The 14,512-nt window shown below is 42.2% G+C and overlaps 1 protein-coding gene across 9 annotated transcripts in view; it reads left to right on the top strand.

Moving 5' to 3' along the window:
- Nucleotides 1-14,512, top strand: part of PLCE1 (phospholipase C epsilon 1) — a 400,168-nt gene that overhangs the window by 351,276 nt on the left and 34,380 nt on the right. For all 9 annotated transcript variants that reach the window (XM_075348768.1, XM_075348766.1, XM_075348765.1 and 6 more), the window contains 2 exons: nucleotides 3,498-3,629; nucleotides 3,760-4,050. In XM_075348768.1, the coding sequence (XP_075204883.1) occupies nucleotides 3,498-3,629; nucleotides 3,760-4,050 (423 nt within the window). The remainder of the gene's footprint in view (nucleotides 1-3,497; nucleotides 3,630-3,759; nucleotides 4,051-14,512) is intronic.

Raw genomic sequence — 14,512 nt, 5'->3', positions numbered from 1 at the left:
GTGGTTGCAGTGAAATTGTGGACAATCGGTGCCAGGTTGTCCATGATTTCACTGCAACCACAGATCTGCCAAAGATTTATCTCTGTGTGTGACGGGGCATTTGCACTACAGTTCAAAAGTTTCGGGTCACCCTGACAATTTTCTCTCTTCCATGAAAAATCATACTTTTATTTATCAAATGAGTTGCATATTGAATAGAAAATATAGTCCAGACATGGACTAGGTTAGAAATAATGATTTTTACTTGAAATAACAATTTTCTCCTTCAAACATTGCTTTCGCACAGAATGCTCCTTTGCAGTAATTCCAGCTTTGCAGACCTTTGGCATTCTAGCTGTTAATTTGCGGGGGTAATCTGGAGATATTTCACCCCATGCTTCCCCCCTCCCACAAGTTGGATTGGCTTGATGGGCACATTTTGCACACCATACAGTCAAGCTGCTTCCATAACAGCTCAATAGGGTTGAGATCTGGTGACTGGGCTAGCCACTTCATTACAGATAGAATACCAGCTGCCTGCTTCTTCCCTAAATAGTTATGCATAATAGTTAATGCATAATTTGGAGGTGTGTTTTGGGTCACTGTCCTGTTGTAGGATGAAATTGGCTTAAATCAAGCGCTGTCCAAAGGGTATGGCATGGTGTTGCAAAATGGAGTGATAGCCATCCTTATTCAAAATCCCTTTTACCTTGTACAAATAACCCACTTTACCAGAACCAAAGCAACCCCAGACCATCACATTACCTCCACCATGCTTGAAGATGGCGTCAGGCACTCTTCCAGCATATTTTCTGTTGTTCTGCGTCTCACAAATGTTCTTCTGTGTGATCCAAACACCTCAAACTTCAATTTGTCTGTCCATAACACTTTCTTCCAATCTTCCCCTGTCCAATGTCTGTGTTCCTTTGCCCATATTAATCTTTTCCTTTTATTAGCCAGTCTCAGATATGGCTTTTTCTTTAGCATCGATTTCTCAAACTAGAGACTCTAATGTACTTGCCTTGTTACTCAGTTGTGCAGCGGGGCCTCCCACTTCTCTTTCTACTCTGGTTAGAGCCTGTTTGTGCTCTCCTTTGAAGGGAGTAGTATACATTGTTGTAGGAAATCTTCAGTTTCTTGGCAATTTCTCACATGGAATATCCTTCATTTCTAAGAACAAGAATAGACTGTCGAGTTTCACATGAAAGTTCTTTTTTTCTGGCAATTTCGAGAGTTTTATGCAACCAACAAATGTAATGCTCCAGATTCTCAACTAGCTCAAAGAAAGGTCAGTTTTATAGCTTCTCTAATCAGCAAAACTGTTTTCGGCTTTGCTACTTGTGCTAATACTTCCACAACGGTTTTCAAGGGATTTCTAAACATCCATTAGCCTTCTAATACAGCAAACATAATGGACCATTAGAACACTGGAGTGGTGGTTGTTGGAAATAGGCCTCTATACACCTATGTAGATATTGCATTCAAAACCAGACGTTTGCAGCTAGAATAGTCATTTCCCACATTAACAATGTATAGAGTGTATTTCTGTTTAATTTGTTAGCCTTATTGAAAAAAAATGTGCTTTTCTTTCAAAAATAAGGAAATATCTAAGTGACCCTAAACTTTTGAACTGTAATGTACATTGACACACTGGTACAGAGGAGAAACCCTGCCCTCTCAAGCTCACAATCTGCAGGGTACTGGGGAAGGAAACAGTAGGTTGGGTGGTTGGTGCAGCTCCTGTGGCAGTGAGAGGTAACAGCAAGGCTATTGCAGGCTCTCCTGAAAAAATATGTTTTCAGGTTGCGCCTGAAGGTTTTAATTGTGGGAAACAATCAGACTTCTTGAAGCACTGAATTCCAGTGGATGAGGCATGCTCAGGTAAAATCTTTTAGATGGTTGGGTGAGGAATGTGTACATCAGTGGAGGAGAGTAGGCGTTCTTGTGAGGGCAGAAGATTATGTGGGGAGTTATCAGGAGATTAGTAACAAAGAAGTATGGGGAAGACAGTTTATAGACAGCATTGTTAGTCATTGTTAGTAACTGGATTTGCTCGAGAATTAGAAGCCAGGGAAAGGATTTGAAGAGGGGGAAGATGGAGGAATAGCGAGGGGAGAGCAGCAGCAGAGCTGAGGACGGACTAGAGAGGTGCGAGTATTAGTTGATAGGCCACAGAGATCTCCAGGTAGGAGATGATGAGGGAATGTACTAACAGTTTAGTTGATTCATGGTTGAAGAAGGGATGAATTCTGGAAATATTTTTGAATTGGAGGCAGAAGGAGGTGGTAAGGGAGGAAATGTGTGGTTTGAAGGACAGAGCAGATTCAAGGGTTACACCGATGCAGCACACTTGTGATACAGTGCAAAGTGTGATGTCATTTATTATAATAGATAGATCTGTTGGGGTTCAGTGAGATGGAGGAAATATGATTACCATTTTTTGGTTTTGTCAACATCGAGTTTTAGAAAGCACAATGAGCAGAAGGAGGATATGGCTGATGGACACTCCTGACTCTGGACAGCAGAGAGGTGACGTCTGAGACAGAGAGGTAGATATGAGTGTCATCAGCATATAGGTAAGGTAGCTATCCTATAATTCGATGTTTAACTGTCACGCTAGGTACAGGGAAGTACCAAGCAAATGGCGAAAGGGTAGGGAAATCTGTGTCTAGGGAAAGGGATGATGGTGACCCCTGATCAAACCTACTGCTGGTCTCTGGGGTCTTTCACCACCCGAGATAAGTTCTGCACCTATGCGCCGAGCCGTATACCTGACCCTAGGTATCACTAGTGCTGGGCCCTAAATAGAGAATGGATGGGATCAGCTCTTCATCAACTGCACTAAACACTATAGAAGACACAAGGAGGACACAGTGAGGGAAAATACATGAACTACCTGTTTAATAAATAGTTTTAAAATTCTTCTCTTAATTATAGTTTATTTTCTAAAGCTCTAAAAAAGAAACAAAAGCAATATAAGAGAATATAAAAGATTATTAAAGTAATGGCTTTATACTGTGCTAAGGGAATAATTTTTTTAGTTTGTGTTTACAATATAAAACTGTATTCTATATTTAGAAGTATTCTATATGTCTGTAGTATATGTAATAAAAAAAGAGGATATTGAAAACTAAAATTTTAATTCAAATAAAAACTATATTTTTTTTATAATGGTTTAGTATAGTGTAAATATATTTCACCATTTTGCGACATTTATCTTGATTTTACATAGTGATTTTTTTCTTTTTACATACATGCCCATATGTGTTTATTAAACGGGACTTCCATACTTGAGATGACTCTTCTACTCACTGTAGTCAGCTGAAAAGTGTCTATTTGTCTTGGACTGCTGAAGATATAAACTGCACTTACAAGATATGGATGGGAGATTAGTGATCTAGTGTAGAGCAGGATGGGCTGGTTCAGTTCCATAAAACGTACTCTACAAAGGCCACGGAAAATGTCGTGCCCTCTTGGTCTGCTTGTTTGGTTCATTAGTCTTCATTTTATGGGAACAGGCCTTTCAACATTAAACCCTTGTGGATCTGGCAGAGGAAAGGACAGAAGAGGCAGGAAGTCCATTTTTGGCAACAATCCTGGTAGAACAAGCCCCGGGGAACCAACGACACAGGCCAAAACATCTGGAAAAGGTAATGTATGTGTTCTAATTTATTAATACAGTGGGGAGTTTTTTATTTTACTCAATGATATACATTTCTTGCTTACATGTCATTGTATATTTGTATGGATAAGATGAGCATGTTATTAACCACATCACAGGCACCACTGAAACGCGGCAGAGCTGGGAGGAGCCATGTTCACCTCCTTTCAACCCAACCACCTCTTTGAGCGCCATCATTCGAACTCCCAGGTGCTATCACATCTCATCACTGAATGAAAATGCCGCCAAGCGCCTGTGCAGACGGTATTCTCAGAAGCTGATTCAGCATACCTCCTACCAGTTACTAAGAACATATCCAGCTGCTACGCGCATTGACTCCTCCAATCCTCATCCACTTATTTTCTGGCTTCATGGAATACAATTGGTTGCCCTGAATTATCAAACTGATGGTAAGTAAACTGTCACATTATGCATCTATAACTATGACCAAGTAGGTTATACATTATTGCTGAGGATGCAGATATGAAGGTAGTCATGGGTGGTAGTACATGCATGCTTTTTCCTGTTTTTGGCAGGTTAGTGGAGTTGGCTTGAATATTGACTTTAATTGTGTGATATCATGCAGTGTATATGCATTTGTCATTTGAAAACTGTTACCATTCTGCCACCATATCCACTGACATTATAAAATATGTTACTTTTATTAGAGGAAGGAGATGTCCAGCAACAACATCCAGGTAAAAAAATGATAGTTTATTGGAAAAATGTTAAATGTCAAGTCATGACAAAGAATAGGATTAAAATACGCAGTAATCATCAATATTACACGTTTCGATAGCTCAACATCTTGATCATAATTAAGATCTTGAGCTATCAAAACATGTAATATGGATGATTCCCGGGTATTTTAATCCTATTCTTTGTCATGCCTTGACATTTTACATTTTTTCAATAAACTATCATTTTTTACCTGGAGGTTCTTGCTGGACATCTCCTTCCTCTACGTTGATGCTAGTTCTTCATTCACAAGCACAGCCCAGGAAATCCTCTTCTATCCATATTCACATGGTGATCTGGACTGTAACGTCCCTCTCACAGAGGATTGAGGAACTAATCACTGAGAGATGCAGTAAACAGGCAATATGCTAGGTGGTACTAAAGATACTAGAGACTGAGGGAAGTCAGGCAGGCTGGGGTCAGAACCGAGAGGACGCAAAGAGACTCAGGGAGCAGACAGGAGAGAAGTTGTGAAACAAGCCGGGGTTCAGGTAACCAGGAGAGTACATACAAACACAAGGGACAGGCAAAGAGTAGTCCGGAGGGAAGCCGAAGTTGGGAGCCAGACGGGAACGGAAAAGTCAGGGGGAGCAGGCAGAGACAAGTCAGAAGTCAGTCCAGGGTCGAGTACCAAGATCAATCGCTGTAACAAGGAGTCGGGTGCTTACCGCATCTTAACCAGAGCATACGACTGGCGTCTCTCCTCGCCCAGACACTCCCAGATAAAGCAAAGAAATAGCCTGGAAGCAGCGCGAGTGAGTAAGCCCCTACCACCGCTGGCGAACAACCAATGGCAGGGAACGGCCCGTCACAGGGCAAAGTATAACATGACAGCCACATTCAGGAGGACACAACAGAAGGTCCTGACACAGGAGCCGCACTGCAAGTGAGGGCTGTGACATGGACATTTTCCCTTGGTTACTTCTATTAGGTATTTTGCAAAATTAATGATGTCATCTAAACAACACTAACTTGAATTTTTAAAATATTTTTTTTTTTAGACTGATAAACAGAGTTTTTAATTTGGGAATTTTACAATATTGCTGTCTAATTGAGAGCGATATTCCCCAATTCTCCTATTGCTTCAATAGTTGCGTTGATGATGTGTTTGCTGTATAGACCACCTTTCTTTCGTTTGTCAAAGTGAAATGCATAGAGAAGAAACTGTACATACTGACTTTGTAGACATATTATCATTTCTGTGTTCTGCTTCATTATTCTCCTGTATTTTATGCTTTTTGCTATACTAAGTGTATAACACTGCCTGCTCTATATGAAACGTCTTGCTAGTAGATCTGCACGCTGCTCAGTATTAGGTAATCTTTACCTTCGTCTAGAGATATTGGCTCGCTTTTTGGCAGTAGATATAAGGGTTTTGCTGGGAAACATCCAGGAATTCCAGAACAATTTGAACGTCGTCAGACATTGTTCTCACCCTTCTCTATTTCTGCAAATGAGATCCAGTAAATTGCTGTATTGTTCTATCCATCTCCAGCTCTTATACTTCATGTGATATACTATATTCATAGCCGTTTCTGTAACTACCAGATATTTCACATATAATCTCTTTTTCGAGAATTTTAGTGACTAATTGTGATGTGACATTAGGCAAGGTGTACTTTACAAGGTGCATTTATATTAAATAGTCCCGTTAAACCTTATAAATGAGAAGTTCTCATGTTTGTTTTTTGTGGCCGGCTTCCAAGTGGCTTAGTGATGTCAGATTCTCAATCTGAGGTAGAATTACTCTTTTTCCCATGCTTTTTTTTATATTATTTATGCATTCATGGCACGTGATCTGTGCCTCTAGTATAGGGCTAACCTCTGTATATGTTCACATCTGGACCGTCATCTGTGTGAATGGTGCAGTTGAGCTTTGATCCTCATTCTTGGAATTCTCTGTGAACGAGAACTGTTCTCACTGCTTGTTTTAATAGTTAGATTTGGTTTCACAGCGCTTTTCTTTTTAACGTAAACTTAGCTCTTCTTAAACCCAACAAGTGTCTGGCTCATTTTCCTTGTTATTATAATCTTATAACCTCATCTATAAACATTATCACATTCATTTATATTAAATTCTGGTATTTTCCAGGGAATTAAATGTACATCAAACCTGGAAAGTGTGTGATTGTATTTATAGAGAACAATGTATATTGTCCACAACACAAGGTATACTTAAATGGGTTGTCTGAGACTTTTACATTGATGACCTATAACAATAGGTTATCAATACCTAATCGTTGGGGGTGCGACACCTGACACAACTGTCAATCAGCTGTTCCTGCTGCCGGCAGCAGCCGGAAGTGCTCATTTATAGCGCTGCACAGCTCCGTCAACAGTATAGTGGCTGCTAAAGGGTACTGCAGATTTATCCCCATATTTGAATCAACCTGAATCAACCGGGAACTGAACAATAGAGGTGCTGGGTGTCACATCCTCACTGATCAGGTAATGATGAAATATCTTAAGGATTCTCAATACTCTCTCAATAAGTAATGGGACCTAGAGGTGGAACTCACCCTAAAAGGCATTTATAATTTATTTGGTCCTCCAGTGTAGTTCTGGTCTGATTCCTGACCTTTCTCACAATTATCCTTATGCTAGGAGGCGAGATCCTGCATGGAGCCCCAGACTAAGATTGACTGTCATCTCGTGCTTCTATTTTCTTATAATTGCACCAACAGTTGTTGCCTTCTCACCAAGCTGCTTGCCTATTGTCCTGTAGCCCATCCCACTCTTGTGCAGGTCTACAATTTTATCCTTGGTGTACTTTTAGAAGTCTTTGGTCTTAGCCATGTTGGAGAGGTTGAAGTGTGATTGATTGAGTGTGTGCACAGACATCTTTTATTCAGGTAATGCATTCAAAAAGGTGCAATAAATACAGGTAATGAGTGCAGAGTAAAGGCCCCGTCACACTAAGCAACATCGCTAGCAACATTGCTGCTAACGAACAACTTTTGTGACGTTGCTAGCGATGTTGCTGTGTGTGACATCCAGCAACAACCTGGCCCCTGCTGTGAGGTCGTTGGTTGTTGCTGAATGTCCTGGGCCATTTTTTAGTTGTTGCTGTCCCGCTGTGAAGCACAGATCGCTGTTTGTGACAGCGACAGAGCAACAACTAAATGTGCAGGCAGCAGGAGCCGGCTTCTGCGGAGGCTGGTAACCACAGTAAACATCGGGTAACCAAGAAGCCCTGTCCTTGGTTACCCGATATTTACCTTTGTTACCAGCCTCCGCCGCTCTCACTGTCAGTGCCGGCTCCTGCTCTGTGCACATGTAGCTGCAGGACACATCGGGTTAATTAACCCGATGTGTGCTGTAGCTAGGAGAGCAGGGAGCCAGCGCTAAGCAGTGTGCGCTGCTCCCTGCTCTGTGCACATGTAGCTGCAGGACACATCGGGTAATTAACCCGATGTGTGCTGTAACTAGGAGAGCAGGGAGCCAGCGCTCAGTGTGCGCTGCTCCCTGCTCTCTGCACGTGTAGCTCCGTGCGCTGGTAACCAAGGTAAATATCGGGTTGGTTACCCGATATTTACCTTAGTTACCAAGCGCAGCATCTTCCACGCGGCGCTGGGGGCTGGTCACTGGTTGCTGGTGAGCTCACCAGCAACTCGTGTAGCGACGCTCCAGCGATCCCTGCCAGGTCAGGTTGCTGGTGGGATCGCTGGAGCGTCGCAGTGTGACATCTCACCACAACCTCCTAGCAACTTACCAGCGATCCCTATCGTTGTTGGGATCGCTGGTAAGTTGCTTAGTGTGACTGGACTTTAAGAGGGCTTCTTCAAGAAAAAGTAACAGGTCTGTGACAGACAGAATTCTTCCTGGTTGGTAGGTGATAAAATACTTATTTCATGCAGTAAAATGCAAATGATTTTTTTTTTTAAATCCTACACTGGGATGTTCTGGATTTTTTTTATTCTGTCTGTCAGTTGAAGTGTACCTGCAAAACAATTAGACCTCTCCATTCTTTGTAGGTGGGAAAACTTGCAAAAATGGCAGTGTGTCCAATACTTATTTTACCCACTGTATATATGACATAGTGGTGGCAGGGTCTGTGTATGATGCATAAATGACGTAGTGGTGGCAGGTGGAGGGGGTCTGTGTGTGATGTATATATTACGTAGTGGTGGCGGCGGGGTCTGTGTATGATGTGTATACATGACGTAGTGGTAGCGAGGGCTGTGTATGATGTGTATATGATGTAGTGGTGATGGAGTCTGTGTATAATGTATAAATGATGTAGTGATGATGGGGTCTATGTATGATGTATATATGACGGGGTCTGTGTATGATGTATATGTAACATAGTGGTGACGAGGTCTGTGTATGATGTATATGACATAGTGATGGTGGGGTCTGTGTATGATGTATGGGCCTGTGTATGTTGTAGATATGATGTAGTGAAGGGGGTCTGTGTATGATGTATTTGTGACGTAGTGGTGGCGGGGTCTGTGTATGATGTATATATGACGTAGAGGTGGCGGGGTCTGTGTATGATGTATATATGATGTACTGGAGGGGGTCTGTGTATGATGTATACATGACGTAGAGGTGGCGGGTTCTGTGTATGATGTGTGTATATATATGACATATTGGTGGCGGGGTCTGTGTATGTTGTGTATATTACGTAGTGGTGGCGGTGTCTCTGTATGATGTATATACTGTATGACGTGGTGGCGGGGTCTGTATATGATGTACTGTATATGACGTGGTGGTGGCGTCTGTGTGTGATGTATATACAGTATGACATAGCGGTGGCTGGATCTGTGTATGATGTGTACATGTACCTAAGATATGCAGTGATGGGGTCTCTGTATGATATATACATGTACACTCAGATATGCCATATTTTTGGTGCAGATATTTGATGGTAGGGGGGTTATGTACTTCTCTTGAGCAGCAGTTTTATATAAATGTTCAGCATAATCTTGTGAGATCGTATTTTAGAGACTGATTCTGAATCTCCTTTCACACAAATGTAACGGGGTGCCGGGGGTGCCTCGGGGGTTGTAGTCGTGGCCCCTTCCTGTATCAGGCTAACCCCCGGCGCAGCCGTCACTTTTGGGACAGGGGATTGTTTTGTGGGGCAGAGTGTGGATGAAGGGAGCACGTTGACAGACTCAGGAAAATTCCGCAGGCAGGCATCAGTTGAATCAAAAGGCATTTTATTGCACGTATCTTCACAACAGAGGCACAAATCTTGTAGCGTCAATTCACAACTCCTGCTGGGGGAAACTGTTCCTGTCTTCTCTTCTCAGGGGGCCTTACCCGGCTACTCTAGTTTTCTTCACCTAGGCTCCCGCTCCGGCTACTGCAGACTTGACCCACACAACTGTGTTTCACCGACTAGGACACTTTCTTTTTCCTTTCTTTTGCTATCTGTCACCATAGCTCCCACACTCTTCCCCCGTTGCTCCTTCTCCCCCGTCCCGGAATCAACTGACTCAAACTCAAACTTTCTCTCCTACAGCACTCTCTCCCCCTCCCCCTAGACTGTCCGGCTCCTCCTCTCTCCTGTACCGTTCCTATGGGGACAGCCGCCCCCCTCTGACATCTAGGGAAAACCCAGTAATAATATAAAGCATAAAAACATTAACAACTTTAGCTACCCCGGCGGGGGCATCTTCAGGGGGAACTGCGCCTCTGTGTAAGGGGTCCGTCCACCCCTTACACAAAAATAGTGTTAATTGATAGAAAAAGAAACAGTTACATAACTGTACAATTGTTAGCAAAAGAATAGCACTGGATATCTGCAATATGACACCTTTATCCAAGAGCTTTGCAGACTAGGCATGACCTACATTTGGCCTGAACTCGCACAACCAAACTAGACAGATCCCGCAATGAGATTACAGGACTAGTTCTTATAGGAACTAAATATTATGGTTATCCTGTGACCACATACACTTGGCAGATTGCAGTCATTGCTGAATTGTTCAGTCGTGCTTAGGTAGCAAACGGCATACGGGCAGAAAATGGCCCAATTTAGCTGTTAAGCACCAGACTATTAGAATAGGCCTGTGCGCTGCTGTGCTGTTCATGAATAACAGAGGAACAGCACAGAGAACCAAGAGATTATAGAAAATGTAATGATTCACTACAATAGAACTGTCCAGCAACAGAAGACAGGTCCACCTTGTGTCCGCCACATGCATTACTCCATGCATTACATGGAGCCAATGTTAAAACATGAAACTATTCACATGAGTGTACAAAACAATGTAATATACAGTGCCTACAAGTAGTATTCAACCCCCTGCAGATTTAGCAGGTTTACACGTTCGGAATTCACTTGGCATTGTGACATTTGGACTGTAGATCAGCCTGGAAGTGTGAAATGCACTGCAGCAAAAAAGAATGTTATTTCTTTTTTTTTTTTTTTTTAAATTGTGAAAAGTTTATTCAGAGGGTCATTTATTATTCAACCCCTCAAACCACCAGAATTCTGTTTGGTTCCCCTAAAGTATTAAGAAGTATTTCAGGCACAAAGAACAATGAGCTTCACATGTTTGAATTAATTATCTCTATTTCCAGCCTTTTCTGACTAATTAAGACCCTCCCCAAACTTGTGAACAGCACTCATACTTGGTCAACATGGGAAAGACAAAAGAGCATTCCAAGGCCATCAGAGACAAGATCGTGGAGGGTCACAAGGCTGGCAAGGGGTACAAAACCCTTTCCAAGGAGTTGGGCCTACCTGTCTCCACTGTTGGGAGCATCATCCGGCAGTGGAAGGCTTATGGAACTACTGTTAGCCTTCCACGGCCTGGACAGCCTTTGAAAGTTTCCACCCGTGCCGAGGCCAGGCTTGTCCGAAGAGTCAAGGCTAACTCAAGGACAACAAGGAAGGAGCTCCGGGAAGATCTCATGGCAGTGGGGACATTGGTTTCAGTCAATACCATAAGTAACGTACTCCACCGCAATGGTCTCCGTTCCAGACGAGCCCGTAAGGTACCTTTACTTTCAAAGCGTCATGTCAAGGCTCGTCTACAGTTTGCTCATGATCACTTGGAGGACTCTGAGACAGACTGGTTCAAGGTTCTCTGGTCTGATGAGACCAAGATCGAGATCTTTGGTGCCAACCACACATGTGACGTTTGAAGACTGGATGGCACTGCATACGACCCCAAGAATACCATCCCTACAGTCAAGCATGGTGGTGGCAGCATCATGCTGTGGGGCTGTTTCTCAGCCAAGGGGCCTGGCCATCTGGTCCGCATCCATGGGAAGATGGATAGCACGGCCTACCTGGAGATTTTGGCCAAAAACCTCCGCTCCTCCATCAAGGATCTTAAGATGGGTCGTCATTTCATCTTCCAACAAGACAATGACCCAAAGCACACAGCCAAGAAAACCAAGGCCTTGTTCAAGAGGGAAAAAATCAAGGTGTTGCAGTGGCCTAGTCAGTCTCCTGACCTTAACCCAATTGAAAACTTGTGGAAGGAGCTCAAGATTAAAGTCCACATGAGACACCCAAAGAACCTAGATAACTTGGAGAAGATTTGCATGGAGGAGTGGGCCAAGATAACTCCAGAGACCTGTGCTGGCCTGATCAGGTCTTATAAAAGACGATTATTAGCTGTAATTGCAAACAAGGGTTTTTCCACAAAATATTAAACCTAGGGGTTGAATAATAATTGACCCACACTTTTATGTTGAAAATGTATTAAAATTTAACTGAGCAACATACCGGTAACTTGTTGGTTTGTAAGATTTATGCATCTGTTAATAAATCCTGCTCTTGTTTGAAGTTTGCAGGCTCTCACTTATTTGCATCCTTTCAAACCTGCTAAATCTGCAGGGGGTTGAAGACTACTTGTAGGCACTGTATATATATATATATATATATATATATATATATATATATATATATATATATATATATACACACAGACCAAACGTTTGGACACACCTTCTCATTCAAAGAGTTTTCTTTATTTTCATGACTCTGAAAATTGTAAAATTGTAGATTCAAATTGAAGGCATCAAAACTATGAATTAACACATGTGGAATGAAATACTTAACAATACAGTGTGAAACAACTGAAAACATGTCTTATAGTCTAGGTTCTTCAAAGTAGCCACCTTTTGTTTTTATTACTGCTTTTCACACTCTTGGCATTCTCTTGATGAGCTTCAAGAGGTAGTCACCGGAAATAGTTTTCACTTCACAGGTGTGCCCTGTCAGGTTTAATAAGTGGGATTTCTTGCCTTATAAATGGGGTTGGGACCATCAGTTATGTTGTGCAGAAGTCTGGTGGATATACAGCTGATAGTCCTAGTGAATAGACTGTTAGAATTTGTATTATGGCAAGAAAAAAGCAGCGAAGTAAAGAAAAACGAGTGGCCATCATTACTTTAAGAAATTAAGGTCAGTCAGTCCGAAAAATTGGGAAAACTTTGAAAGTGTCCCCAAGTGCAGTGGCAAAAACCATCAACCGCTACAAAGAAACTGGCTCACATGAGTGAGAAACAACTGAAAACATGTCTTATAGTCTAGGTTCTTCAAAGTAGCCACCTTTTGTTTTTATTACTGCTTTTCACACTCTTGGCATTCTCTTGATGAGCTTCAAGAAGTAGTCACCGGAAATGGTCTTCCAACAGTCTTGAAGGAGTTCCCAGAGATGCTTAGCACTTGTTGGTCCTTTTGCCTTCACTCTGTGGTCCAGCTCATGCCAAACCATCTCGATTGGGTTCAGGTCTGGTGACTGTGGAGGCCAGGTCATCTGGCGTAGCACTCCATCACTCTCCTTCTTATTCAAATAGCCCTTACACAGCCTGGAGGTGTGATTGCGGTCATTTTCCTGTTGAAAAATAAATTATAGTCCAACTAAACGCAAACCGGATGGAATAGCATGCCACTGCAAGATGCTGTGGTAGCCATGCTGGTTCAGTATGCCTTCAATTTTGAATAAATCCCCCACAGTGTCACCAGCAAAGCATCCCCACATCATCACACCTCCTCCTCCATGCTTCACGGTGGAAACTAGGCATGTGGAGTCCATCCGTTCACCTTTTCTGAGTTGCACAAAGACACAGTGGTTGGATCCAAAGATCTCAAATTTGAACTCATCAGATCAAAGCACAGATTTCCACTGGTCTAATGTCCATTTCTTGTGTTCTTTAGTCCAAACAAGTCTCTTCTGCTTGTTGCCTGTCCTTAGCAGTGGTTTCCTAGCAGCTATTTTACCATGAAGGCCTGCTGCACAAAGTCTCCTCTTAACAGTTGTTCTAGAGATGTGTCTGCTGCTAGAACTCTGTGTGGCATTGACCTGGTCTCTAATCTGAGCTGCTGTTAACCTGCGATTTCTGAGGCTGGTGACTCAGATATACTTATCCTCCGCAGCAGAGGTGACTCTTGGTCTTTCCTGGGGTGGTCCTTATGTGAGCCAGTTTCTTTGTAGCGGTTGATGGTTTTTGCCACTGCACTTGGGGACACTTTCAAAGTTTTCCCAATTTTTCGGACTGACTGACCTTAATTTCTTAAAGTAATGATGGCCACTCGTTTTTCTTTACTTCGCTGCTTTTTTCTTGCCATAATACAAATTCTAACAGTCTATTCACTAGGACTATCAGCTGTATATCCACCAGACTTCTGCACAACACAACTGATGGTCCCAACCCCATTTATAAGGCAAGAAATCCCACTTATTAAACCTGACAGCGCACACCTGTGAAGTGAAAACCATTTCCGGTGACTACCTCTTGAAGCTCATCAAGAGAATGCCAAGAGTGTGCAAAGCAGTAATCAAAGCAAAAGGTGGCTACTTTGAAGAACCTAGAATATAAGACATATGTTCAGTTGTTTCACACTTTTTTTGTTAAGTATTTTATTACACATGTGCTATTTCATAGTTTTGATGCCTTCAATGTGAATCTACAATTTTCAGAGTTATGAAAATAAAGAAAACTCTTGGAATGAGAAGGTGTGTCCAAACGTTTGGTCTGTACTGTATATATATAATGTGTGTATGTATGTGTATATATACATATGTATGTATATGTATCTATATATATATATATGTATGTATGTATCAAAAATAGGTATAAGTACATCAGGAAGATTACTGCTTTATCTCATCCTTAAAGACCTGAAAATGGAGAAGAGACCAAACACCTGATAATGTTCCTGTA

Source organism: Anomaloglossus baeobatrachus, chromosome 5 (assembly GCF_048569485.1).
Source record: "Anomaloglossus baeobatrachus isolate aAnoBae1 chromosome 5, aAnoBae1.hap1, whole genome shotgun sequence".
Lineage (NCBI taxonomy): Eukaryota > Metazoa > Chordata > Amphibia > Anura > Aromobatidae > Anomaloglossus > Anomaloglossus baeobatrachus.
The sequence above is the reverse complement of the archived record's forward strand: the minus strand, read 5'-3'. Positions and strand labels throughout refer to the sequence as shown.